The sequence below is a fragment of the Galeopterus variegatus genome, unplaced genomic scaffold (assembly GCF_000696425.1).
Source record: "Galeopterus variegatus unplaced genomic scaffold, G_variegatus-3.0.2 Scaffold4674, whole genome shotgun sequence".
NCBI lineage: Eukaryota > Metazoa > Chordata > Mammalia > Dermoptera > Cynocephalidae > Galeopterus > Galeopterus variegatus.
Window position 1 is genome coordinate 81,433 of NW_007730785.1, and position 26,833 is coordinate 108,265.

The window sequence follows — 26,833 nt, forward strand, 5'->3', positions numbered from 1 at the left end:
CATTCTGCCCGTGCTGCCCACATCCCAGCCCTGATTCTTCAGGTGGCACTGTCCTGGGCCCCCCCCCCCCCCCCCAAGGAAGGGGCTTGGAGCTATCTTGGTCACCACTGTGTTCCCTGCATTGTCCAGCACAGAGCCACGCACAAGAATGGCAGCTCAGTGAATGCGGAATGAATAAAGCAGCCTGCTCTGAGCCTGCCTCTACCACAAACTAACCATTACCCCATTACCCCACTGGGCTCTAATGTTCAGAATATGAATTTGAGTCCACACACCCCAGATGCAAAAGAAAAACTTCGCAACACTGGTTTTGTCTTATTTATTTAAGTGCTGTTGTGGGTGGGAGGCACAGTGAAGCCATTTTTTCTCCTACTTCCCCAACACTACATCTAACAACTATCTCTCATAAGTATAAAGATGGTCAGTAGAAAAGGAGTACATCTCCTCAACCCTGGAAGAAAGCATTAGAGCTTCAGCTTAGGGAAGAGGTAGGTGCCTCTTAGGGAAGTTATAGGTGCTGGAGCAGTGGGATAGAGGGGCCGTTAGCCAAACCTCAGGTTTTTAGAGTCTTTGGTCTGGACCATGTTACAAGTCCAGGGTTACAACTAGTAGCCCTATCCACCCTGTGCTTCTGGCCCAAGCCAGGTGCTTTGCAGGGGTCCAGGATCAGATGGAGGTCCTCCCGAACAAGGCAGCTCTGATTCCCAAGGAGGAAATCTGCTTCCCCTGTCTCTGAAGCTCCTCCTTGCTACTGCATTTGCTAGGAGGAAGGAGACAGAGAAGCCCAGGGGTCAGGAGCGGAGGAAGTCCTGAGGCTGGATCAGGTGCACCAAGGAATGAGGTTGTACTGGTCAGAGTGCTGGCACTGAGGCTGGGATGTGGCTGTGGTTTTGGTCAGCAGGAGGTCAGCAGAATACTCCAAGGAGCAGGGAGGATCCCATAGTGCCATGGCAGGGCAGGACAGAGATGAACCACGCCCCAGTCAGCAGTGTCAGACCTTGGGCAGTGTCAGCAGGCCCATCAAATGGTGTCACACCCTCCTCAGAACCTGTGTGCCTCAGCTCTTGAGTGACCCTCAGATGAAGAGATTGGGCTGTCACTCTCCCCAGGTGGATAAGTGGCTCCTGTGTTTGTTCACAAATGATGCCCGGTCCTCTGGGGCAACAAAGATGAACATGACCTGACCCAGGTTATGTCATTCATACGGCCATAGGCACTGTGTCATGCCTGTACACTGTGACATCTGAATTGTATTCTCTCAAGGCATGGTTTAGCTGTGCTTCCAACAGGTCCTCAGAAACCTTCCTGTCTGGTCAGGAGACCTAGTTCTGGTTTTGCTGACTCAGCATGATTCGGCCTTGTCATGCTCCTCCTGAGGTCCTCACAGCCCCTGTATCATGAGGGGGCCAGGCGCTACATGGCCTCCCAAGGCCCTTCTGAGTTTCCACACTGGTCTTATGTTACAACACAACCTCCCGCATCCCTGGAGATCAGCTCCCCCATCGCCAACCTCAGGCCCCCATGGCATCTCAGGGCTCCTTCAGCCAGACTGGCACCATCCAATAAATAAGCCTGGCAGTGGCTAAGTGGTCAACTCTGGGCCAACCCCTGAAGGAGGTGGATCATGTTGTCCAGGCCCCAGAGGTAGCCGTCCTCACGGTTGCCCTCAGTCCAGGGCAGCCTGTGGCTGAGCGTCTGGTGGTCAGGCAGAGCCACTGTCTTGCCAAAGTCGATCATCCAAACCTTGGCCAGGCCATAGTGGTCGTGCACGAATAGAAGGGAGCTGCCCACCACCTGCAGGGGGAGAGACGAAAGGTTAGGAGGAGGGGCAGGCACTGGCCAAGGTCCCTTCCCTGACAGGCAGCACAGCAAGGTAGCTGTCAGCATGAACCCTGGAGTCAGGCTGCCTGAGCTCAAATCCTAGCTGTGCAGCCTTGGGCAGGTGACTTAACCTCTGTGGTTCTGCTTCCTCATATACAAAGTGAGAATAATAATAGCATTTACCTCAGAGGTTGCTGTGCACGTTATATGTATGACTTAATCCATATAAAGCACTTAAAGTAGTTCCCAGTACATAGCAAATGCACAAGTGTTAACTGTTATCCTTTTTTGTTTTTAAAGATGACCAGTAAGGGGATCTGAACCCGTGGCCTTGGTGTTATCAGCACCGCACTCTCCAGAGTGAGCCACAGGCCGGCCCTAACTGTTATCCTTTTTGAAGCCAGAGTGCAAACCCAAATGCCTTCAGGATCCTGAACAAGTCAAGAGAGCCTGGTAGAGACTAAAGACCTGGAAAATGCCTTTCCCATAAAAAACCCAGGTTACTGGGCAGGTGAGCAGGTGCCTGTCAGCTCCAGATGGCTGTTGGCATATGGCAAGCAGCCGGCCCAGTGTGGCTGCATCTCCCAAGTTGTCAAGAGACTTGTCAGGTTTCAGTCAATGAAATCAGAAATCCCAATTATGGTGTGAAGTCTCACATTTTAAATAGTGGCAGCTCATTTTTAAAATGTTAAGTCACGAGGCAGGTGAAACCAAACATGAGGACAGAAGAGATGGGGTCCCCAGGCCTCCTCTTTGTGACTTCCATATAAAGCTTGAACGCAGTGACAAGGATGACAAGGCTGACACTGATAAACATGACAGTAACAGCTGACATATACTGATGGTTTACTATGGGCCAGGCTTTGACTACATAAACCCATTTAAATTTCACAACACCCATGACGCAGGTGCTGCTGTCACCCATCCTACAGGTAAGGAGACTGAGGTCTCCTTAAAACACTGCCCAGGGCCGGCCCGTGGCTCACTCGGTAGAGTGCGGTGCTGATAACACCAAGGCCCCGGGTTCGGATCCCATATAGGGATGGCCGGTTCGCTCACTGGCTGAGCGTGGTGCTGACAACACCAAGTCAAGGGTTGAGATCCCCTTACCGGTCATCTTTAAAAAAAAAAAAACACTGCCCAGGCTCAGGAGACTAGAGAGTGGCAGAGCTGGGATTTGAACCCAGTTGGGCTGACTCCCAGATCAGTGCTCTTTCAGAAATGTCAGTGATATCAGGAAGAAGAGGTGAGAGGGACTTGAGGGGGAGATGGAAGGGCTTGGAGAGAGGAAATGATGCACACAGAGGTGATGTTACCCCTTCACAGACTCTGACACAGCCTCAGAGAAATGAATGTTTCCCAAGAGGGACACTTTGGGAACGAGGGGAAAGGGGAAAGGCAAGAGCTGGCAAACAAGAAAGGCGTACAACAATAATTATAAATAATTATGATTATAAGATCATTGTAAAAGGAAGGAGTTAAATGTGCATCTACGCTCCAAATGTCACCCTATAGTTGCTCTCTCATGCCTCAGCAGCCCTATGAGGAAGGTACTATTGTTCCTTCCCTATGTTAGAGAGGAAGAAACTGAGGCCTGAGAGGGTAAGTCACATGCCCAGGGTCACACAGCAGAGCCATCCTCCACCCCCTGGCCACATGGCTTGAGGCCATGCTCCTGACCGTCCTACCTCCTTGAAATCCTCTTTGCTGGGCCCCAAAACGTGGGGCCTCCTTTTCATAGGTTTGGCCCATAACTCTGTCAACGGTTTCCCCTCCATGTTACCTGGACCATGACACCCCCCACTTATGCCCATGGTGCCAGGACTCGCACCTCATGGGTCTTGAAGAAGGGGGAGTTCTCCAGAGCTTCACGAAGTTCTTCCAGGCGTGCCACGTACTTTCTCTGTGGGTGAGAGAGAAGAATCCTTGAGATTTTGTGGGCCCTTACTCACAAAGGAGAGGGCAGGCTCCAGCCACAATGGGATAAGGTGAGCATGGGAAAAATGGAGAGCTGGGGGAATGAGGGGTTGGCTGCATCAAGGTGGCACAGACAAGAGTGTGGCAAATTACGTGGATACCTACAAATCTTAGCAGCTCCTCTCATCAAGAGGTGGAGTCTGTTACCCTTTCCCTTTAATGGAGGCTTGGTCACATGACTTGCCTTGGCTAATACAATGTGGCAGAAATGATGGTGGACATTCTGGGCCCTGGCATCAAGAGGCCTTGCATTTTCACATGTTTTCTTGGCCCCCAGCTTCCATTGTGAGAACAAGCCCAGGCTAGCCTCCTGGATCACGAGAGACATGACCAAGTCATGAGCCAAGACGGTCAGCCAACCAGCAGACACGTGAGTGAGGCCACCCTGGACCAGCCAGCCTTAGCCAAGACACCAGCTGACCACAGATTATGTGAGCAAAGCCAGCCAGTATCAGCCAAGTCCAGCCCAAAGCAAAAGACCACTGACTCAGGAGCAACAATAAGTGGTGGTGGTCTTAAGCTGCTACATTTTGGGACACGGGTGTCCAGCTCACCAGGATGCCGTGGTCCCTGTCCACAAAGTCCTCCAACACCTTTGTCACCTGCTGCAGTGCCTGTGTCTTCTTAAAGTTGGTGTTACAGGTCCCATCAGCTTTCTGCAGGGCAAGGGGTGAAGGGGCACTGCAATGTCTTTTCCTTCCCACCCCCAACACTGAGCAACCTCAGGCTGACCTGAGACCACCCACCTGTGAACAATGCTTGCTTACTATTCAGGGGAAACCAGCCCATCTGCCCAGCCCAGTTCAAAATAGAACCAAGTCACAGTCCTGAGCAACCAGTCCTTCTAAGTCTAACCTTGAACCTCCTGGTTGAGCCAGTCTAGCAAAATGGGCTTTTGAGGGGGTGTGGATCTGACTTTGACTCGTGATTCTGCTATTTTCTAGGTAGGTGGTTTTAAGCAAGTCACTTCACCTGCCTCTGCATCGGTTTCCTCATTTGGCAAATGGGCACTGTGCTGGTAGGTACTTCCTAAAGCTGGTGTAAGGATTAGAGGAGATTGGGTGTGGAGGATCCAGAGTACGGATCCTGGGACATAGTCAGTAAGCACTCAACAAATGAGACTAACGTTATCTTTCATGTTTGAGAGGAGCACAGAGAAGCCGCCTGAGTCATTCCACTACACTGGGCCAGGTGCTGTGTGGGCACTGGTAACATGGAGGTAAGAAGACAGCCACAGTCAGATGAGGGAGGCAGATATTAAGATCATCACAAAGGAAGCTAAGAATAATGAAGGAGTATAGGGAGCTATGAGGAGATAAAGAGGGGGGCCCTTATCTAGTAGGATGGAAATCAGGGAGGGCTTCCATGAGCAAGCAAAATTTGAAAGGACACAGAAAAATGACTGAGAACCAACCAAGGGAAAAATAGAAGGAAGAACATTCGTAGTGGAGGGAACAGCATGTGCAGTGGCCCTATGGCAGGAAAAAGCAGGCCTATTTCAAGGAAATGAAAGTGCTTCACTGCGGCCTGACAGTAGACAAGGAGGAAGAAAGGAGTGAGAGATGGCACTGGATCCTGGAGGGCCCTATAGGCCATGGAACTTCTCCTGAGGGTACCATGGAAGGATTCTGAATGGCACAGTCAGAAAGATGACTCAGGCAAGGCCTTCAGGAAACAGGCACTCTTATACTTTGCTGGTGGGATGCACAGAGGTACAACACCAAGAAAAGGAGTTTGGTAATCTCTGGCAAAATTATCAATGCATTTAATCTTTGACCTAGTAGTCCTACTTCTAGAAATCTAGTCTACGGCTAAACCTACGCATTTGCAGAATGCCTTATGTACAAAGTGATTCACTGAGGTATTGTTTGTAATGGCAAAAAGTGGAAACAACCCAGGTGTCCATCGGCAAGGGACCGTAGCACATCCACAAAGAGAATATTACACAGCTATAAGTAAAAGAAAGAGAGAGGAGACTCTCTATGGGATGATACAGAAAATTCTCCAGAATATTACTGTTAAGTGAAAAAAGCAAAGTGCCAATCAGTGTGTGTACTGAGGAAAATTAAGGGTATACAATTACATTTATTTGTATTTTCAGGAAGAAATACAAGAAACTGACCAAGTGATTTCCCATAAGCAGGCAGCAGGATGGAGGGACAGAATGGGAAGAATTGCAGAAGCTCAGGTGAGAGATTTCTCCATATATACTTTTTTTTTTTCGCTTTGAGTCATTTGCTTTTCCTAATATTATTTTAAACTGTATGAATAAAGAAAAAAAGAAAACTAAAAGAAAAAAGTAAAAATAAATAAAATTTTAAAAAATATAAACTGTGTGAATAGCTATTCAAACAATTTTATTTATTTATTTGTTTATTTATTTATTTTTTGGTGGCTGGCTAGTACAGGGATTGAGCTTGCTGTTATCAGAACCATGCTCTAACCAGTTGAGCTAACCAGCCAGACCTCAAACAATTATATTTAATTTTAAAAAAAAAAAGGAATGCAGGAAGAAAAAATAGAAACCTCCTTCATGGGAGGGAGTGGGGGAAGGATCCCTCCAGCTATTGTGTTGGATGATGGATCAGAGGGAATGAGACCAGGGTCCAGGAGCCCAAGGAGGCTGGAGCAGAAAACAGGGCTGGACTAGAACATGGCCATGGGGAGGGAGAAGAGAAGATGGACTCAAGAGATGCTCAGGCAGACAGAGAAACAAAACTTGGGTTCTGATGGATATGGGTGTGACAGAGAAGTGGGACCTCTCCCAGCCCCGGCCTTTTCATCCTCTGCAATCCCCTGCTCTCTCTCCAGACTTACTTCTTTCCAGCTTCCCTTGATACCCATGTTCCCCAGGGAGCCTGCCTCAGATCTAGTTCTAGGCCCTCTAGTGACAGGCTAGCAGCTCCTCATCCTCACCTTGATGCCCTCAATCCGGAAGCCCAGGGTAGAGGTCGAGCTTATGGTTTCCCTCCACTGCATGTAGCGGGGCTTGGTGACTGCACCCTGAGCATGCTCCTCGGGGGTGGGAGCGCCAGGGTCCACAGCCACCATCTTCTCATACATGTCCTTCCGGGGCCGAGGCCGCTCTCGTGCCTTCATCAGCTCCTCCTCCAGGTAGGTTCTAAGCACACAGAGGATGTGACAAAGGAAATTATGAGAACAAAGCTGGAGGGCTTATCCTGATATGTGGTACAAGAATGGACAGATAGATCACTGGAATAGAACAGAGTTCACAAACACACACACATATGTATATTCACCCAGTTTATGACAAAGAAGACACTGCAATTCTGTGTGGAAAGGGAAGTTTTTCAATAAATGGTGTTGAGCCAATAGGCTATCCATACGGGAAAAAATAAACTTCATCCTTACCTCACACTATACATAAAAATTAACTATAGATGGATTGCCAATCTCAATGTGAAAGTTGAAATGAAAAAGCTTGCAGAAGAAAACATAGGAGAATATCTTTATGATCTTAGAGTAGGCAAAAATTTAAACAAAAATCTACTAACAATAATTTTAAAAATGGAAAAACAACTAAATTAAAAGTATTTTTGTTCATCAAAAATCATTACTAAGGGAAAAGGGAAAGCTAGAGAATATATGCATATGTTTGTGTGTATACTTGTATTTATATATATGAAGGTACTTCAAAAAGTTTATGAAAGGATTAGTATTTTTTTAATTCCATTTTTCCACAAACTTTTTGAAATACCCTCATATAGATATATAAAGGACATATATCCAGAATATATAAAGGATTACAAATCAAAAGGAAAAAGACAGACAGTCATACAGAAAAATGGGCAACAGAATCAAAGCGCACTGTTTACAAGAAGACTTCCAATAGTAATCAACATATGCAAAGATATTCAATTTCTTTGGTCATCAGAGAAATAGAAATTAAAACCACAATGACATACCACTACCTACCCATCAGAATGGTTTAAATTAATAAAACAGACAATACCAAGTGCTGGTGGGAATATGGAAAAACGGGGCCCCTCACACACTATTGGTGGGAGTGTATGCTGTTATAACCACTTTGAAAATTGACTAGGCACTATTTTTTTTTTTTTTTTTAAAGATGACCGGTAAGGGGATCTCAACCCTTGGCTTGGTGTTGTCAGCACCACGCTCAGCTAGTGAGCAAACCGGCCATCCCTATATGGGATCCGAACCCGGGGCCTTGGTGTTATCAGCACCACACTCTCCCGAGTGAGCCACGGGCCGGCCTTTTTTTTTTTTTTTAAAGATGACCGGTAAGGGGATCTCAACCCTTGGCTTGGTGTTGTCAGCACCACGCTCAGCTAGTGAGCAAACCGGCCATCCCTATATGGGATCCGAACCCGGGGCCTTGGTGTTATCAGCACCACACTCTCCCGAGTGAGCCACGGGCCGGCCTTTTTTTTTTTTTTTAAAGATGACCGGTAAGGGGATCTCAACCCTTGGCTTGGTGTTGTCAGCACCACGCTCAGCTAGTGAGCAAACCGGCCATCCCTATATGGGATCCGAACCCGGGGCCTTGGTGTTATCAGCACCACACTCTCCCGAGTGAGCCACGGGCCAGCCCTAGGCACTATTTTCAAAAATACGCACTCCCTACCCCCATGGCTGCCCCTGAACCCACCTGCTGCCCATCTTGCAGTCCATGATGGAAGGGCCCTCGAAGTCTGCCAGGAGATCTTCCATCTGGTTGAACACCTGGCCATCCCGCTGCACCATGCCATAGTAGGCTGGCACAAAAGGCCGCAGAGGGTCTTCCATCAGCTGTTCCAGGCTGCGCTGCTCACACTGACAGAAACGTTTCAGAATCCGACCATTCTCTCCTGCCTGGAAGTTCCCTATGGGCAGCAGGGTCAATGACAGGATCAGAAACTGGATCAGAAAGAGGATCCCCCCATCTCCTTGTATGCATCAGATCCTGGCCACCATCACCTTGCCTGACCCTCCTGAAATGTTGTCTCTCCCTCCCTGCAACTCAAAATCTTGGCCAGTGATGGTGAGGGAAGGGCCTATTTCTGCTCTCTGCTACTTAAACAGAGTGCTATTCACAGCACAGTGTGTCCTTGCTTTGTAATTCTAGATTGTAAGCTCACAATAATTTGTGAGAATTTTGTGAGATCTGAGTTAATAGCATGACTCTCCAGAGTGGATTTCCATTTGCTTCTGCCTGGAGTCCCTGGGTGCTAACAACTGGGGCATATTTAAATTAATTTATAAATTGGGCATTTCCTGGACATGCAGATAGTGCAGATTAGAATTCCAAATTCTGATTGGGCCAGACTGTATTTTCAGATCATAATTTCCAAAGATGGCTGCAACTATATCCCTGTCCCACATGCTCTTCTAGAATTTTCAAGAAGTGGAGCCTAATACCCTCCTCTTGAACTTGGGAGAGCTTATGGCAGAAGTGACACTGCATGACTTTAGAGTCTAGGTCATAAAAGGCAATACAGCTTCCACTTTGTTGGCGGAGACATGCCTTTGCAGTCCTGAGCTGCCATGTAAGAAATCTGACTATTCTGAGGCCACCATACTGTGAGGAAGCCCAAGCAGCTACATGGAAAAGCCATAAATAGATTTTCCGGCTGGGAGCCTCAGCTGAGACCCCAGCCAACAGCCAGCATCAACTGCCAGGCATATGAGTGAATGAAACTCCAAAAATTTTCAGCTTTCAGCCTTTGAGTTGTCCTAGCTGAGTTCTCAGATATTATGGAGCAGCAACAAATCATCCCTGCCATGAGTCCTTGTCTGAATCCCTTACCCAAAACTCGGGAGCATAATAAAATGGTTGTTTTATTCTACTAAGTTTTTTGTTAACCGCCAATAAGTTTTGACTTTATTTTGTTTTTGTTTTTTAAACTCAGCAATAGTAACTAGAACACATATAGATGGCAGGCTTGTGTTTACACAGTCTCAGGGGGACTCACCTTTTCTCCAACTCAGATCTAAGGACGAACAAGGCAGACAAGTTCCCTTATTGTCTCCTTTGCTGGTGGGCACAATTTGCCAGTCCAGCACACTGCTTGTTTTTGTAAATAAAGTTTTATTGGAACACAGACATATTCGTGTGTTTACATGTTGTCTGTGGCTGCATTTGTGCTCCAACAGCAGAGCTGATGCAAGAGAGACCATGTAGCCCACAATACCTAAGAGATATTATCTAGCCCTTCACAAATGTGTTACATGCTAGGCAGTGTGCTACTATGTGCTGGAGACATTTGCTAGATCCTGGGGGAAAACCATTATAGCTGCTATTTATTGAGGGCCTACCATGTCCTCCCTGGACACAGGGAGAGGGCAGGGAATGATAATTCCCATTTGAAGTGCCTCAGTCTCGATATATATTTTGATTTTAACTCTCCAGTTAACCCTGCAAGTGAAGTAAGATTATCTCCATATTAACATATGGGAAAACTAAGGCCTAGTATGGGGAAAGTAAGTTGTCCAGGGGCACTTCCCATAACAGCCCCATGAGGTGGGGACTCACCAAGCCCATTTTATAGGTGGGAAAACTAAATTACAAAGAGAAGCCCTTTCCATAGCTCAGGCGTCTCTAGCCAGCCCTGTCCACCCACCACTCCCGTTCTCACCAGCATGTCCAGAAAGTTGGACCCAAGGGTAGTGTTTACGGTAGGAGATCACGAAGGGTGAATACTTCAGAACAGTCTTCAGCTTCTTCCATGGCTTGCTCTGTGTGGGGCAGAGCAAGGTGGGGTCAGAGCCAAGGCCAGGGAGGGAAGGGGCTGGGGGTACTGTGATGAGAGAGAACCCAGGTGGACCTGGGGTCTTCTCAGGACCAGGGGGCTTTGATGTTCCCCAGTTTGTTGGGGTGAGTAAACCCCACTTAGTTCAGCAACCATGAGATCCCCCAAAGGCCTCAGCAAAGGTGGGGTAAGTTCTCTGTCCATTTCTCTGTCTCCGTCATCATTTTCTCTGTATCTGTTTTTCTCTCTGGCCTTCTCTTATAAGTAAGGATAGGCCAGGTTGTTTGTTGCAGGAACAAACAACATGCCAGGGAAAATGACAGAGGCAGGAGTTGGTGGATGGAGGCCAATTACAGAGAGAGAGAGAAACAGAGAGCCAGATGACAAACTGATAACAGAGAGACAGGGACAGAGACGGAGACTGCAGCAGTCATGAGAGCTGTTCACCAAACAACTCCAGCTCTGCCCTTTTCCAGAGACGTCCCTGCCCTCTTGAACTGAGGTTATTGACTTGATTTGGCCAGTGAACTGTGAGCAGAAGTATCACTTTTGGGTAGAAGCCTAACAGCCAGTTTGTGACTGTCCATGTTTGTTCCTCTGCTAGGGACAAAGGTGAGGGCAGTGGAAAGAGAAATGGCAGCTCCCTTGGCCTGGGCCCCTGAGTGAAGACAGCATGAAGCAGAGCCCCATTACCCACCCCTAACCTCTCGCTTATGTGTAGTATAAATAATCTTTTGTTGTTCTAAGTCACTAAGATGTGGAGGCTGTTTGTTACTATAGCAAATCCTGACCTACCCTGACTAATACAGAGACAGGCATAGAGTTGCTAAAAGACAAAGAAATATAGAAAGACAGAAGGAAAAGCCCAGATATAAAATAATGACAGAGAAAGAAAAAGATGGATAAAAGCAGATAAAGATAGAGAGAGAAAACCACAGAAAACCAGAAAAGGATTAGCTGTATCATGAACAAGGAGCTTCTTGAAACAGGGTCTGATTCACACACACACACGTGCGCGCGCATACATTCTCTGCCCCCAGCACATAGAAGACCCTAGCAAGTATTTTTTTTTTTTTTTTGTGACCAGTAAGGGGATCGCAACCCTTGGCTTGGTGGCGTCCACACCGCACTCAGCCAGTGAGCGCACCCGCTATCCCTATATAGGATCTGAACCCGCAGCGGGAGCGCTGCTGCGCTCCCAGCGCCGCACTCTCCCGAGTGCGCCACGGGGTCGGCCCGGACCCTAGCTAGTATTGGGAGAGTGGGCTGCCTTCAGAAAAGGAAGCTGTGTGGCTTATCCTCCTCCTAGCCCGAAGTCAAGGCATGTTCTCTCCCACCACTTCAGAGCCCAGCTACCTAGCAGACACCTAACTGATAGTAGGAAGGTTAAACAGGGAGTCAGGATGTTGGACTGCGGGACTCAGGAAGGGCTATTCCCTCCCTGCTCCAGCTGCCAGCCATGGGGCAGAGATGATTAATAAAGGTTCCTGTTTATTAAGCACCTGGAACATTCCAGGCACAATGACAAATACTCAGTGTGCCATAACCTACTTAACCCTAAAAACACAACCCCAGGAAGATCTTTGTCTCTGTGTTACAGAGAAGGAAACAGAAGCCCAGAGAGGTGAAGCCACTTGCCTAACATCACCCAGCACAATGCTGGGGTTCTAGCTCTGTTTTGACCCTAGTGCCCTGAAGTTAACCCACTACACTCCTGCTGAACCACTAACTCATGAGAGCAGAGACTAGAGTTATCATGGTCACCACTGTGTCCCCAGCACATGGTCTGGCACACAATAGATGCTCCAAAAACTGTTGCTTGGATTGAGGGAGATTAGTTGAAACAGTCTTTTTTTCTTCTATTATAAACAAATTTAGTATTTTATCTCTCCTCTCTGATTTTTGGGTTTTTGTTTTCTTTTTTATTTTTGGCAGTTGGCCAGTACAGGGATCAAACCCTGGACCTTGGTGTTATCAGCACCACACTCTAATCAACTGAGTTAACCAGCCAGCCATCTTAGATATGATGGTTAATCTAGGCTTTCTCAGATGGTTTCATGATGGCCTCAGCTCACATGCCCCCTCCTCCAGGAAGCCTTCTCTAATACTCCAGATCTGGCCAGTCACCTCCTGTGGGCTTCCCCCCATCCCAGCCCTGACCACTGTGAGCTGTCACTGTCTGGTAATGGGTCTGTCTCCCCCGCTGGCCAGAGAGCCCCATAAGGGCAGTGTTTTGGTCACTGCTGTGTCCCCAGCAAAGCGAACATAGGGCCAGACATATAGTAGGGGCTCAGGGACTGACAGCTATCTGATTAGGAGGACAAGATGGTGAGAAGGAAGGAGGAAAGGAAGGAAGGAGGAAAGGAAGGAAGGAGGAAAGGAAGAAAGGAAGCTGGGCCTTTAAGGTCAGATGGGATTTCAAAAGTAAGTAAGAAGGAAATGAGGATATTCTGGGCAGCGGGAACAGCTTGAGCAATGTGTGGAAGCAGATGGCAGCAGGGTGTTCAAGGAATAGTGTGTACTTAGGCTTAGTTACAGCAAAGGGGGTCGGGAGGGGACAGGGAAGCCAAACCCAGGAAGAAGCCTGAAGACAGGAGGCTCTGAATACAGCACTGAGCTCCTGATTAGTATGGAGTCCTGGGGAGCCATGGAAGGCATTAGAGCAGGGAAAGTGTCTGGTCAGATCTGGACCACAGAGGCAGATTCTGGAAGGATGAGGAAAAGCTGGAGATAGGGAGGCCTGGGAGGAAGGCAAGTTAGAAACAGATCCACACATCACAGGGATTTAAATGATGTGTTTGAAACTTGGGGAGAAACTTAGGGAGTTAGAGTCCTGGTTCTGACTTGACTTGGCCAACCCTAATCGAGTGACCTCACCTCTTCACCTGTCTTTGCCTTAGTTTCCTAACCTGTAAAATGGAGGTAATAATAATCTCAATCTCATAGTGCTGTTGTAGGATTGAATTAACACATATAAAGCACTTAGAATAGTGCCTGGTATCCAGTAAGGGTTTTCAACTCTCTGTCTTCCAAGGTGTGTGACCTTGGACATGTGATTTAACCTCTCTGTGCCTGAGTTTCCTCATCTGTAAAAGGGATAATAGTATCCACCTCCTAGGGCTGCTGTGAGAAGTGAGTTAATAAGAACAAAGAGCTTAGTGCAAGGCTGGGCACCAGTGCTAGCTGCTGTTGTTATTATTATCATTCACCCACTTCTAGCTCAGACTTTCAAAGATACCAAGGAGGAGAGGGCAGGCAGAGAGAAAAGCAATGGCAGAAAGCCCTGGAGGGTCAGCTCCTTGGCATGGACATAAGCATGTTGAAGCAGGTCTGACCATCGCAGCTGAGGCCACACATGTGAACACGTCCCTAAGGGAGGCATGTGGGGTGTTGGGGGTTCAGAGCAGACTCCAGCCAGGGGCCCAGGACAGTGGGAGGACTCAGCAGGCAAGCTGGCAACTGGTGGACTATGCTCCCAGACCTAAACGAGGTTCTGCAGTTTCGAACCTGCCTTTCCTCTGACCCTCCCTCCCTGAACCTGCCCTGCCAGCCCTCCTGATTCACCAGGTAAACCACACCCAAGCTTGGGGTTAGGGTGGAGAATGTAAACAAGAGTTTCTGCAGGGGGCCCTTTGGGGACCTGGGGGCAACAGGGAGACTAGGCAGGTCCCTGGCTAGGCTGAGTAACCCTTAGCATTCTTGGCTTATACAGCCCTTTGAGAATCTGATGAAAGCTGAGGCTCACTTCACTCCCTAGAATAATGTACAAATAGTCTAAGGGGTGGTAAAGTTTCATGACCCCTTAAGGCAGCTACAGGCCTCAGACTAAGAAATCTGGGGTAGAAAGTGCACTATTTCTGTTTCCCCTATTCCAGTTCTTCAGATTTTGGGGTCGCAGACTCTCCAGAGGATTCAACAGAAGTCATAGACCCTTGCTGCAAAAATATATGTGACACTGGGCCGAGCCCGTGGCGCACTCGGGAGAGTGCAGCGCTGGGAGCGCAGCAGTGCTCCCACCGCGGGTTCGGATCCTATATAGGGATGGCCAGTGCACTCACTGGCTGAGCGCGGTGAGGCCGGTCTCAAAAAGGACAAAAAAAAAAAAAAAATTATGTGTGACACACACAGACTCACACAATCGTATGATTTCAGGGGTTTCTGGGCACCATGAAGCCAGTCAGTGGCCCTTCATGGCAGACCTCAGGGCTGGAGGCAGTGGGGAAAGGGGAAAGGAGAGAATTGGGGGGGAGGCGGGTGTCTCTGGAGTGGATTAGAAACCACTGTCTAGAAGAGGAGGAGGAGGTCAGTGGATGGAAGAGGTGCCTGGAGATGAAATTGCTGGTGGACAGCTATGAGTAAATTCGTAGAGAACTTAAGCAAAGGCAGAGGTATGAGGCCGGCCTGTGGCTCACTCAGGAGAGTGTGGTGCTGATAACACCAAGGCCATGGGTTCGGATCCTATATAGGGATGGCCGGTTCGCTCACCTGGGAGAGCGTGGTGCTGACAACACCAAGCCGAGGATTAAGATCCCCTTACTGGTCATCTTTAAAAAAAAAAAAAGGCAGAGGTATGAGAGGTCTGGGGGAATGTGGCTTAAGGGCAGAATGGGTCCCACTCACCCCAGACCCGTCCTCGGGATCGCTGGCACCTCCGCCCCCAGCCACCACGTCATCCTCAGACTCGTCAAAAGAGGAGGCAGAGGATAGGCCGCCACTGCCCCCCTCAACTTGGGATGGGGGTTCCACTGGCTGGGCCTCAGGTTCCGGGGTCTCAGGGGTGATGATGAGGCGGGGCACAGGGCACAGGGGGCTATACTTCAGGTGAGAGTACAGGTGAGTCACCAACTCCCCAGTTTCTGGTTCCTCTAATGGGTCATCTTGGTCGGGCTCCCCCAAAAGGCAGTCTGTCCCAGGCGCCGTCTGAGGGCCATCAATATTTTGTGCTGGGAAACCATAAGTGCCAGCCTGTTCCCAGGCTGTTGCAGCATCCTGTTGAGTCTGGGAGCCATCAGCACTTGGCTCTGTTGAGGGAAAGGCTCCCTCTGGGTGAGTCCGGAAGCTGGACCTGCTCTGGTGGGTCCAGAGGTTATCGGCCCAGGTCTTGGCCCTCTCTGGCTGGGTCTGTGACCCATATGTTCTTAGCTCTGTCCAGGGCCCATCAACCGCTGGCTGTGTCCAGACTCTGGCCCTCTCTGGCTGAGACTGAAGGTCCGACCTGTGTGGATGAGTCCAAAAGCCATCTGTCCCAGTCTCCGTCCAGGAACCGGCCGTCACCAGCTCTGAACAGTGGCTGCTCCTTTGGGGATGTGCGCAGAGGCTGGACCTGGCTAGCTCCGTCTTTTGACTGGGCCTCTCCGTCTCTACTCCGAGGCCAGCTGCTTCGGGCTCAGCTTGTCCGTCTATCCAGGATTCTGTCCCCGGCTCAGGCCCGAAGCCGGCCCTCTCGGGCTCGGTGTGGAGGCTGGAACCTTCGGTCCGGGCCCAGGGCCCGCCCCCCTCCGGCCGTCCCGCCGGGCCCCCGGCGCCGGGTCCAGGTCGCTGCTGTCCGGGCTGCCGCCGCCGCCCCCCTCTCGGCGCCTCCCGCCCCATGCGGGCCGCCGCGGGCAGCGCCCCCGCCTCCGCCTCGCTCAGGCTCCCCCGGCACGGGCAGCGCCTCATGCCCTCTCCCTGAGTTCGGGCTTCGGCTGACCCGGCCCCTTCTTCCCCTTTAAATCCCGCGAGGGGTGTGGCTGGGGAGCCCCGACTCCCAGGTTCCGGTCCGCGGCGCTCCAGCCTGCCCGGCCGCGTAGGAGTTAACCGATACGCCCTCCTCCCGGGGAAAGCCCTGAAGCCCCGCCCCACCGGACGTGACGCATGGGGGAGGGGCATTGCCCAGCTCCGCCTGCCTCCTTCTATCGGAGCTGCCTACCAACGTCGGAGGCTCTATCAGGTTGCGTCTGGGGCGCTGGGATCCTGGTCTACACCCTCCGTGACTAATCCAACCTCCCTACACTCTCGAGTGACCGGCTCAGCCTTCCTACAACCTCTGGCGACGAGCCCAGTCGCGCGCCTATTCTTCACCTAGGGGAAGGGCGTACTTTAAAAGACTTGGGGATTCCACAGATAGAAACCCGCCTCTGCCACTTTTAGCTGTGTTACCTTGAGTGACTTACGCCTTATTGAATTTCTCGTAAGAGATCGCTTCCATGTATAAAACATTAGTTCTGTACCAGGCCCTGACACCGTTTCACTGCTTCTCTCTCACTAACGCTGAGCAAAAAGGGATGCCATGGCCCCATTTTACAGATGGGGACGCTGAGGCTCAGCGGTCTTACAGCCTCTAGCTATTGTTTGTAGCCATGGGGCTATTTAATATGACCTCATGTATACGAAGCACGGGGCGCCAGGGCTAGCAGTGTCAGCAAAAGCCCTGTAGAATTATTGTCATAGGTATTTTTTACATATTTTGCCCTCAAGTGTGAGCTGCCACCTAGCTCCTGAGTCAGACCCTCACGACTGAAAGGGAATGGGAGGGTGGGAGGGTTCTGTCTTGAAATTGAGTCACTCGGGGGAGGGGCATTGGGCACAAGCCCAAGGTTCTAAAATGAGTCATCTCTTCACAGACCAATAAGAAGTCAGAGGCAGGAGCCCACATGGTACAACATACAGGTTGGGAGTCTGAGGTCCAGAGAGGGCGAAGGGTTCTTCTGAGGTCACACAACACAGGGATAGAGATAGGGAGGCCTGATAGGGTTGGACAGAGGCAGTGGGGTGTTGTGGGGGAGAATCTGCATCCCTCCCTATCCCAGCAGTGGAAGACAGTCCCCAATCAGCTGCTTCTATTACAGACTGAAAAGAGAGGTGAGTCAGCCTGTTGGGGGATAGTGGGGGGAGAGGGAAGGCTGGGGGCGCGCACACACCCAGATGGCTGGGAGCTGGTTTTCTGGGATGCCAAGATTCCTGACTCAGCTCTGGGAATCTTGGCTGAGTGTGTTCTGGGAAATGTCAGGCCTACAGGAAATAGTGGGCTCCCACTCACGCCATCCCGCAGGTGGGCGGGGAGCAGAGAGAACAGGGTGTGTGAGGGAACACAGGGGCTCAGTCTGCAAATGAGGGGGTTTATGTACACGGGAGAGTTGAGGGTGTGAGCGGGAGACAGTTGGCGAGCAAGGCAGGGGGTTTATGTGCGCAAGGAAGGAGGTTGGGTGCCAGGCTGTGGGTGTGTGTGCAAAGTGGAAAGGCTCCATGTACAAGGGAAATGTTTGCTGGGAAGAATGAGTGTTCAAAGGAGAGAGGTTAAGCCTGCCTGTAGTAAAAATTAAGGTTTGCAAGATGTTCGTGCAGAGGAGAGGTGTGGAGTTTGTAAGAAAGGGAGAGTGATGTTGCAAGAAAGACAGTGTAGGGAACAGAAAGGTTCGCCGCGTACAAGGCACTTTGAAGTGAATGGAAGGGCATAAAGGGCACGTGTGCATTCCCTTAGTGCCCCAGCAATCCCAGGCAGGCCGCGAGCCCACCCCCAGCGCCTTGGCCCCGCCCCTATCCCCGCCCTCCCTCACAGTAGGGCGGGCTTCGTGCCAGTCAGCAACCGCTTCTCCACCATTGGCTAGATGACCGGAGGGGGCGGGCGTGCAGAGGTTCCCGGAAACACAGGAGGCCCCCGCCAGTTGCGGACCCAGAGCCACCGAGCAGTGGGTGCTTAGCAACGGTGGGAGGTGTCCACTAACGGTATCGAGGGGGACACCCGAGGAATTGTGGGTGCCTAGCAACAGAGGGGACGGTGGTGCCTAGCAACGAGGGGGTGTCAGAGAAGTGGAGAAGTAGTCCTAGAGGATCTGTGGGTGTCTAGCAACGAGGGGAGGACCCTAGGAACACCGCGGTGTAAGAGAGAGGGAAAGTGGGTTTGGGAGGCCCACAGGAAGAGCAACAGGTTTCTAACAACGAGGGGGTTAACCAGGAGAAACTGGGAGTCCATTAACGGGAGAAATTCTTTGGTGGGTGGGAATCTTAGAGAGGGTGGACACAGGGGGCCATGGGGGTCTGGCAAAGAAAGGGAGCAAAGCAGGGAGGCTAAGTCCTACAACTCCTGCCCGAATAATACCTCTTCTTCCCCCAGGCAATGTGGCTGGAGGTGGGGGGCTTACTGCGGGGGACCTGTGGACAGCTGGGCCGGACTGTTGTTTTGCCTTGTGGGGCTCTAGGGCCTGGGCCCCACTGGTGGGTAAGAGGCTGGGGACAGGTGCTCCAAGTGGAAGAGACTGCGGGAGGCTTAGCGGGTAAAGGACCAGGATGGTTTCATAAGGGGCAGGCAGACCCCGTGTCCTCCACTCCTTACCAAAGTTCACATCTCTTGCAGGGGTCATGTGGGGGTTCTTGGGCCCAAAAATTGCATCAGGATGGGCCTGGAAGAGGCCTGGGTGAGGAGGACATTCACAGAGCACGGGAGGCCCGGCTCAGGAAGACACCCCGGCTTCAGGTACCATTGCCACCCATACGCCCAGCAATACTCCGTGAAGGTGCTGTCCCCCTAAGCTTGGGGAAGGGTGCAGTGGCAGGTTGGTTGGACTTCCTGGGCACTATGTCCACCTTCCTGCCCTCAGACCTTTTCCCCATTTCCCAGCTGAGTGACCGCTCTCGAGAACGCAAGGTGCCCGCCTCTCGCATCAGCCGCTTGGCCAACTTTGGGGGTAGGTGTGAGTTTCGATGATCTAGGTGTGACCTAGATCAGAGGAGACAACATTTACAGAATGAAGCAAGGGAGAGGGTGAATCAGAGACAGAGAGGAGGGAAAAGCAGGAAAAGAGAAACGAAGGCAAAGGCCTGCAAAACCCAGAGAAATAAAATAAAGAGGACATGAATGATGATGTAACATTTACTGAAAACCTGTAATGTGCAGGGCCTTCCACACATGCTCTCACTGCTCTGAATCGATGAGTGCTTCTTTCCATTCAATAGATGAGGAAATGGAAGCTAAGAGAAGTGAGATAACTTGACTCCAGGTTACACAGCAGGATTGTTCAAACTTCAGGCCACAACCTGCATGAAATAACTTAGTGGGTTGCAACCAGCATTTAAAAAGAAGAGTAGAAAAGAAAATATGAGTGTACTTTGGTATATCAAGGGAAAGTCTTGTTTTTTGAAATGTATATATGTTGGTCTGGACTGGTTATAGTGTAAATGTCTTTTTTACTGTGGATCATGGCTCGAGTTTTAACGATACTGCTTCACAGTCTGAAGAGGCAGTCAAGTGCACTTCTGAGAGCTTTGGCTCCAGGCTATCCAGGGTTCAAGAGGTGACTCTGCTGTGTCCTCACTTTGTGACTCTGGGCGAGTTACTTAACTTCTCTGAGCCTTGATTTCCTTTTCTGTACAATGAAAGTTTTTCTGTAAAACATATTCCACCAGGGTGTGAGGACAAAATGAGTTAATGCATATAAGGTACTGGGAATAGTACCTAGCATGTAGAAAGCACTCAGAAAATGCCAGCTACAATAATGTACAGAGATGGTGACAGTGAAAGAGGCAGAGAGACCCAAGATATCTTTAAGGACCAAGAAGAGAGAGGAAGCAGAGGAAGTCAGAGCCAGAGAGATAACATCAAAGGGAGGAACAGAGAGAAGGATGTGCCAGGTGGAGAGAAAGGGAGAGGTAGAGAAATAACTGACTTAGAAAAGGAGAGGTGAGCATAAAGAAGAGAGGTATGAACAGAGAAACAGAAGACAGAGAGACCTGGGGTGATCATTTCAGGACCTTCTTAACTTTGTCTATACATTAGAATCATCTGAGATGTTAAAAAAAAAAAAAAAGTACAAACTTCCAGGCCTCATCTTACTTAGGCCAGTTGTTTAATCAGAATCTCAGCGGTGGGTGTAGGCATCACATTAACAAGAGCTCCTCTGGTGAATCCAATGTGCAGCCAGAGCTGAGAACTGCTGGGAGGGAGACAGAGACATGGAGAGAGGGGAAAAGAAAGAAGTATCCTCACCTCAAGGGGAACTCCACGCAGGAAGAGAGTAAGAGACTGAGTTGGAGTGAGAGAGACGGAGAGAGTTGGCAACAAAGACTTGGGAGACAAGCGTACTTAGAGACTGAGAGAGGAGAGAGGGTCGGGGGAACACCCAGGCAAGCAGGCACTCAGGCTCCCTTCTTGCTCTCCAGGACTGGCTGTGGGTCTGGGGCTGGGAGCACTAGCCGAGGTGGCCAAGAAGTCCCTGCCAGGAGGACATCTACCGTCAGGTGAGTGAGTCACACTGCCTGGGTTCAAATCCTGGCCTTGCTGTGTGACCTAGGGCAATTGGCTTCACCTCTGTGAGCCCCAGTTTCTTCATTTGGAAGATGGAAGTGACGATAATACAGCCACCTCTTAGACTCATTGTGAGTCTTAACCCTATAGGGCTAAGCCACTATAAAGGTCATGATTAATAGAAGCATATCATCTGAGAAAAAGTTTAACTCATTGGGAGTTCCTAACTCTGAGCAGAAGAGGAAAACTGAAAATAGGAGGGCCAGCGGGGGTCTGTGTACCACAGAGATGGAATTAAATGTGTAGCATTTGTGAATAAGATTCCTCACAAGTCAATGTCTTGAAACAAAAGTGGGGGAGGATATTCTACATTGAAAGGAGACTAAAGAGGCATTAACTGACAAATAGAGTGTGTGAACCATGATTGGATGTCAGCTTGAGAAAAACAACTATAAAAGACTGTTGGAGGACAATTGGGAAAATCTGAATATGGACTGGATAGGATAGTAGATATTAGGGAATTAGTGTTAATTGTCTTACATATGATTGTGGTATTGTGATTGTGTAGGGAAATATTTTCAGCATAGGTTAAGTGCAACTACATGCAACTTCAGGAAAAAAAAATAATAGTGTATGGGTACACACACAACAGATAAAACAGATGCGGCAGAATGTTACAATGTTAAATTGAGGTGGTTATACATGCAACTTTTCCTTCTGGATTTTAGGTTTGCTTTTTTTTGTTTTGGTGGCTTGCCAGTAAAGGGATCCGAACCCTTGACCTTGGTGTTATCAGCAGTACTCTCTAACCAAGTGAGCTACCAGGCCAGCCCTCTGTCTCTGTCTGGGTTTTTTTCAAAATAAAAAATTGAGGGTGGAGGATTAAACTTTAGGGTGAGGCCAACCTGAGTCTACACCCTGCTCTGCCACTTCAAGCTGTGTGACCCAGGGCTAGGTGCTGCACCTCGCTGAGTCTCTTGGTTCCTCACCTTGAAAATTAAGGCATTGGTAGTTCTTACTTCCTGGGTTGACTGTGGGGATTCAGCCAAAGAATCCACAAAGACACTTAGAATTCTGCCTACCACAGGGTGAGCATTCAATAAAGAGTTTAATAATTTTTTTATGAAATAAATAAAATCTAAAAGAGAAAAAAAAGAAAAAACAAAAAAAGAACAATATATAAAAAAAGAAAATATTAATAAATGCGTTATTGAAGAATAATATAATTTGCACACAGAACTGTGCACGTATCATAAGTGTAGAGCTTGGTGCATTTTCACAGAGTAGACACATTTGTGCACCCAGATCAAGAAACATTAGAATAGCAGTTCTCAAACTTTTTGGTCTTAGGATCCCTGCACACCTGTAAAATTGATGAGTGGATAAATTAAATGTGTTGTGTGTATATAATGGAATATTATTCAGCCATAAAGAGAAATGAAGTACTGACACATACTGCAACATGAATGAACCTTGAAAACATTATGCTAACTGGAAGCAGCAACCAGACACAAACGGCCATATATCAAATGATTCCATTCATATGAAATGTCCAGAATAGGAAAATCTATACAGACAGAAAGATTAGTGGTTGCCTAGGGCTTGGGAGACTGGGGGAAATGGGAAGTGATTGCTAATGGGTGTGAAGTTTCTTTTTGGGGTGATGAAATGTCCTAAAATTGGTTGTTGTGCTGTTTGCACAACTTTGAATATACTAAAAACCAACGAATTGTTTACTTTAAATGGGTGAATTATATGGTATGTAAGTTATTTCTCAATAAAGCTGTTAAAAAATAGAATGAGGACCCCAAAGAGTTTGTTTATGTGGGTTATATTTATCGATATTTACTATATTAGAGATTAAAACTGAGAAATTTTTTTTTTTAATTTTTTTTTTCCTTTTTGTCTTTTTTTTTCGTGACCGGTAACGGGATCACAACCCTCGGTGTCACGCCCATACTGCGACCGGCAACGGGATCGCAACCCTCAGTGTCGTGCCCGCACCGCGCTCAGCCAGTGAGCAGACCGGTCTCTATATGGGATCCGAACCCTCACCGGGAGCGCCGCCGCACTCCCAAGCGCCGCACTCTACCAAGTGCGCCACCGGGCCGGCCCAAAACTGAGAAATTTTTTTTTTTTTTTTTAAAGATAACCGGTAAGGGGATCTTAACCCTTGACTTGGTGTTGTCAACACCACGCTCACCCAGTGAGCAAACCGGCCATCCCTATATGGGATCCGAACCCGTGGCCTTAGTGTTATCAGCACCGCACTCACCTGAGTGAGCCACGGGCCAGCCCAAACTGAGAAATTTTTAAAACACAATACACACATACACATTCCATCAGCCGTCAGAGCAGTGATGTCCTCGCATGTTCTGGAGCCTCTGGAAAACTCCACAGAATGTCCGTGGGTGTGTGAGAGTGAAAAAGGGCAAATAACATCTTTTTTTTTTTTTTTTTTTTAAAGATGACCAGTAAGGGGATCTCAACCCTTGGCTTGGTGTTGTCAGCACCACGCTCAGCCAGTGAGCAAACCAGCCATCCCTATATGGGATCCGAACCCATGGCCTTGGTGCTATCAGCACCGCACTCTACCAAGTGAGCCACGGGGCTGGCCTGCAAATAACATCTTAATATTATGATCAAAAGAGTTTGATCTCACAGACCCCACCCCGCCACCCCAGCCCCTGCCAAAGGGTCTCAGGGATCCCTGGACCACACTTTGAGCATCGCTGCCCTGGGTCTCCAGAAGCTCTTCTCGTGCGCCCCTCCTGATTACTTCCCTCACCAAGAATCACTATCTTTGGCTTCGACACCGTGGATTAGTTTTGCCTATCATCACTCTTTATATAAATATAATTGGACTGTGTATTCTCTATGCACCTGGCTTCTTTTGCTAAATATTACATTTGTGTGATGTGTCCGTGTTGTTGTATATAGTGGTAGCTTGTATATTCAATACTGTAGTGGTCACTCTGTGAATCTTCCACAATTTATTTATCCTGTTGATGGTCGTTTGGGATTTCAGTTTGGGACTTGTTTTAATCCGTTTTGTGTTGCTATAACAGAAACACCTGAGACTGGGTAATTTATAAAGGAAAGAGGTTTATTTGGCTTACGATTCTGGGACAGCTGCATCTGGCATGGGCCTCAGGCTGCTTCTACTCATGGCCGAAAGTGGCAGGCAGCCGGCGGGTACAAGCAGATCACACGGGGAGAGGAAGCAAGAGAGAGAAGGCAAGAGAGAGAGAAGGTGTCAGGGTCTTTTTAAGCAACGAACTCTCACAGGAACTAATAGAGCGAGAACTCACTCATTAATCACCCCTCCCCCAGGGAGAGCATTAATCCATTCATAAGGGACCCGCCGCCATGACTCAATCAGTTTCCAACACTGCCACATTGGAGATCAAATTTCCACATGAGTTTTAGAGGGGACAACACATCCAAACTCTATCAGGACTGTTATGAATAGTGCTGCTGTGAACATCCTTGTACTATCTGTTGGTGGACACACTTACACATTTCTCTTGGGTATACATAGGAGAGGAATTGCACCAGGTATAGGTGTGTACTTTACTAATGACTTCCCAAGTGTTTTCTGAGGGCTTGTGCCAGGACATTCTCATCAGCAGCATCTGAGTTCAGGTTGCTCCCCATCTTTGTCAACACTTGGTATTGCCTATTTATTTTAGCCATTCCGGTGGGTGTACAGTGGTAATATAATTATTTTTGTGATTACTAATGATCATTCTCTCCTCTCCAGAGGGTGGATCCCGGTTGGGCTCTAGCCCTTTCCTGTCAGAAGCCAATGCCGAGAGGATTGTTCAGACCTTGTGTACGGTTCGGGGGGCCGCCCTCAAGGTTGGCCAAATGCTGAGCATACAGGGTACAGCATGACCCTTGACTCCTGACCCTTGACCTCACTTTACCCCACCCCCACCCACCAACAAGATACTCACACAGGGTCCCCTCCTGGCCTCCTCCCTCACTGCTCCCTTCATCTGCTGTCTCCTAAGACAACAGCTTCATCAGCCCCCAGCTGCAGCGCATTTTCGAGCGGGTTCGCCAGAGCGCCGACTTCATGCCCCGCTGGCAGATGCTGGTGAGTGCCTGGTGGGGGAGGGCCAGCGACGAAGGCATGCTCCATCTCCCCACCACCTGCAGGGCTCTCTTGGCTTCATTGCTTTACTCCCTGTCTGACTCCGAGCCTCAGTCTCCCCACCTCTAATGTGGGGATCACCAGTTACACACCTCATAACATTGTTGTGATGATTAAATGAGAGGATGGTGCAGAGCACTTCGTCCAGTCCCAGGTACAGACACAGCACTCTGTCGAGGCAGCAAAGCACTGTAGTTAGGGGCCAGATTTTGTGGGTTCAAATCCTGTCTCTGCCACTTCCTACCTGTGTAATTTCAGACATGTGGCTTGACCTCTGTGTCTCAGTCACCTCATCTGGGAAATGGCAATAGTCATGGCCACACCCACATTATAGGGTTACATAAATTAGTATACACAGAGCACTTACAACAGCTCCTGACATACCAAGAGTGACATGCAGGTTTTAGCTGTGATTATTACTGTTTTTTTAATTCAAGGAGACTGTCTGTAAATAGATTGGCACAGTGCCTGGCACCAAGTGCCTAGGACACAAGCTGTTCCAATAAGTGGGTAAGGGTGTGGAATCCAAAATGCATCTACCTGCCTGCCTTCCCATCTGTTCTGCTCACTTGTCATGTGACCCCAGGCAGTTACCGCCTCTCTCTGATCCACTTTGAACAGGACCTGGCCCACAGGAAGCCCCTTGTAAACTTTAGCTCTTCTTTATCACATTAACTTTGAGTTAATGATACAATATAGAAGTAAAATAAAGGATTGTTATCAGTCTTAACTAGAAGTTCCCACAATAGCCCACACAGCTAGGGAGTATAGGCTCGGGAGACACAAGCTGAGCTGGGCCTCCCAGTCTACCAGCACCTGGCTGATCACCTCAGGCAAGGGACTTCTCTTTGAGCCTCAGTTTTCTCATCTGTAAAGTGGGGTAACAGCCAAGAGCTTAGCCCAGGGCCCAGAGTCCGGTGAGTGGTGGGGTTATTAACACATAAAGTGCTCAGTATAGGGAATGAACTCAGGTTCCTGTAACCATGATGATGATTGTTGTGATACTCTCCCCACCAGAGAGTTCTCGAAGAGGAGCTGGGCAGGGACTGGCAGGCCAAGGTGTCCTCCTTGGAGGAGGTGCCCTTTGCTGCTGCCTCAATCGGGCAGGTGCACCAGGGCATGCTGAGGAATGGGATGGAGGTAGCCGTGAAGATCCAGGTGAAAGTGGGGCCAAGCAGGGTGGGGGTGGGCACCCTGATGTCCCAGAGGAGTGACCCCACACTTCCCCACCTCCCCTCACAGTATCCGGGTGTTGCACAGAGCATCCAGAGTGACGTCCAGAACCTGCTGGCAGTGCTCAAGATGAGTGTGGCCCTGCCAGATGGTGAGATGCCCACTCTGCCACTGAGAGAAAATAGGGCTGGATGGAGGGAGGGCACAGGGCAGCATGTGCCTGTGTGTGTGAGTGAGAGCGAGTGTTTACATCAGTGTGTGTGAACCAGAAAGGAGGACACTGAGGCAGGGGGAACCCAGAGAGCATGAGTGTGTGTGACAGTGCCACAGAGAGACAGAAGCCTAAACTGAAATCCAGAAACAGACATGTAGAGGGTCTGCAGTCCAGAGAGAGGGACTATAGCTGTGAAAAAGGGGCTTGAAAGCAGAAAGTGAGAGTAAGCAGGACAGCATGTTTGTGAGAGCACATGAGAAAGCTCCTGAATAAGATGGAGCAGGTTGTGTGCTGTGTGTGAGAGAGAGGAGGGAGAGACAGGCCTACAAGTAAGCTTCAGAGGCAGAGAGCAATGTGAGAAAGTTCATGCAAAAAAGCGACAGAGAGGGCCGGCCTGGTGGCGCACTGCTAGAGTGCGCCGCTTGGGAAGCGCGGCGGCGCTCCCGCCCGAGGGTTCGGATCCCACATACAGACCGGTTCCCGCTCACTGGCTGAGCGAGGTGCGGGAGCAACACCGAGGGTTGCAATCCCGTTGCCGGTCCCCGGTCCGGTACGGG

At 49.3% G+C, this 26,833-nt stretch overlaps 2 protein-coding genes and 1 long non-coding RNA gene across 5 annotated transcripts in view; 2 read left to right on the forward strand and 1 right to left on the reverse strand.

Moving 5' to 3' along the window:
- Positions 1–304: 304 nt before the first annotated feature.
- On the reverse strand, positions 305–16,169 carry ITPKC (inositol-trisphosphate 3-kinase C). Its single transcript, XM_008588105.1, has 7 exons — positions 15,132–16,169; positions 10,398–10,497; positions 8,432–8,645; positions 6,715–6,919; positions 4,353–4,454; positions 3,653–3,724; positions 305–1,794 (listed from the first exon to the last, which is right to left on the reverse strand). Exons 1-7 carry the CDS (start codon positions 16,167–16,169, stop codon positions 1,591–1,593), a joined length of 1,935 nt encoding a protein of 644 aa, XP_008586327.1. The 3' UTR covers positions 305–1,590.
- On the forward strand, positions 3,632–6,104 carry LOC103603551. Of its 2 annotated transcripts, XR_551626.1 has the most exons (4): positions 3,632–3,809; positions 4,076–4,168; positions 4,743–4,816; positions 5,900–6,104. It is a non-coding gene; the product is annotated as an uncharacterized LOC103603551 (long non-coding RNA). The 2 variants fall into 2 exon arrangements; XR_551625.1 differs by having other exon boundaries at positions 3,632–4,168.
- Positions 16,170–18,606: 2,437 nt separating the features above from the next.
- ADCK4 (aarF domain containing kinase 4) overlaps positions 18,607–26,833 on the forward strand; it is an 18,977-nt gene continuing 10,750 nt past the window's right edge. Inside the window, exons 1-8 of one of the 2 annotated variants that reach the window (XM_008588107.1) lie at positions 18,607–18,708; positions 18,844–18,963; positions 19,108–19,174; positions 20,646–20,723; positions 24,494–24,616; positions 24,747–24,832; positions 25,907–26,047; positions 26,132–26,213. In XM_008588107.1, coding sequence (XP_008586329.1) covers positions 18,607–18,708; positions 18,844–18,963; positions 19,108–19,174; positions 20,646–20,723; positions 24,494–24,616; positions 24,747–24,832; positions 25,907–26,047; positions 26,132–26,213 — 799 coding nt within the window. Of the gene's footprint in view, positions 18,709–18,843; positions 18,964–19,107; positions 19,175–20,645; positions 20,724–24,493; positions 24,617–24,746; positions 24,833–25,906; positions 26,214–26,833 lie in introns of both variants that reach the window. The other variant, XM_008588106.1, reaches the window with a different exon arrangement.

Bases quoted from the DNA above. Each gene is read 5' to 3' on its own strand.
- ITPKC (XM_008588105.1), bottom strand. From the start codon at position 16,169: ATGAGGCGCTGCCCGTGCCGGGGGAGCCTGAGCGAGGCGGAGGCGGGG. The intron at 6,920-8,431 runs GTGGGTTCAGGG...CTGTGTGCTTAG, and splicing joins GACTGCAAGATGGGCAGCAG to AACCTACCTGGAGGAGGAGC. The intron at 1,795-3,652 runs GTGCGAGTCCTG...CTCCCCCTGCAG, and splicing joins CCTTCTTCAAGACCCATGAG to GTGGTGGGCAGCTCCCTTCT.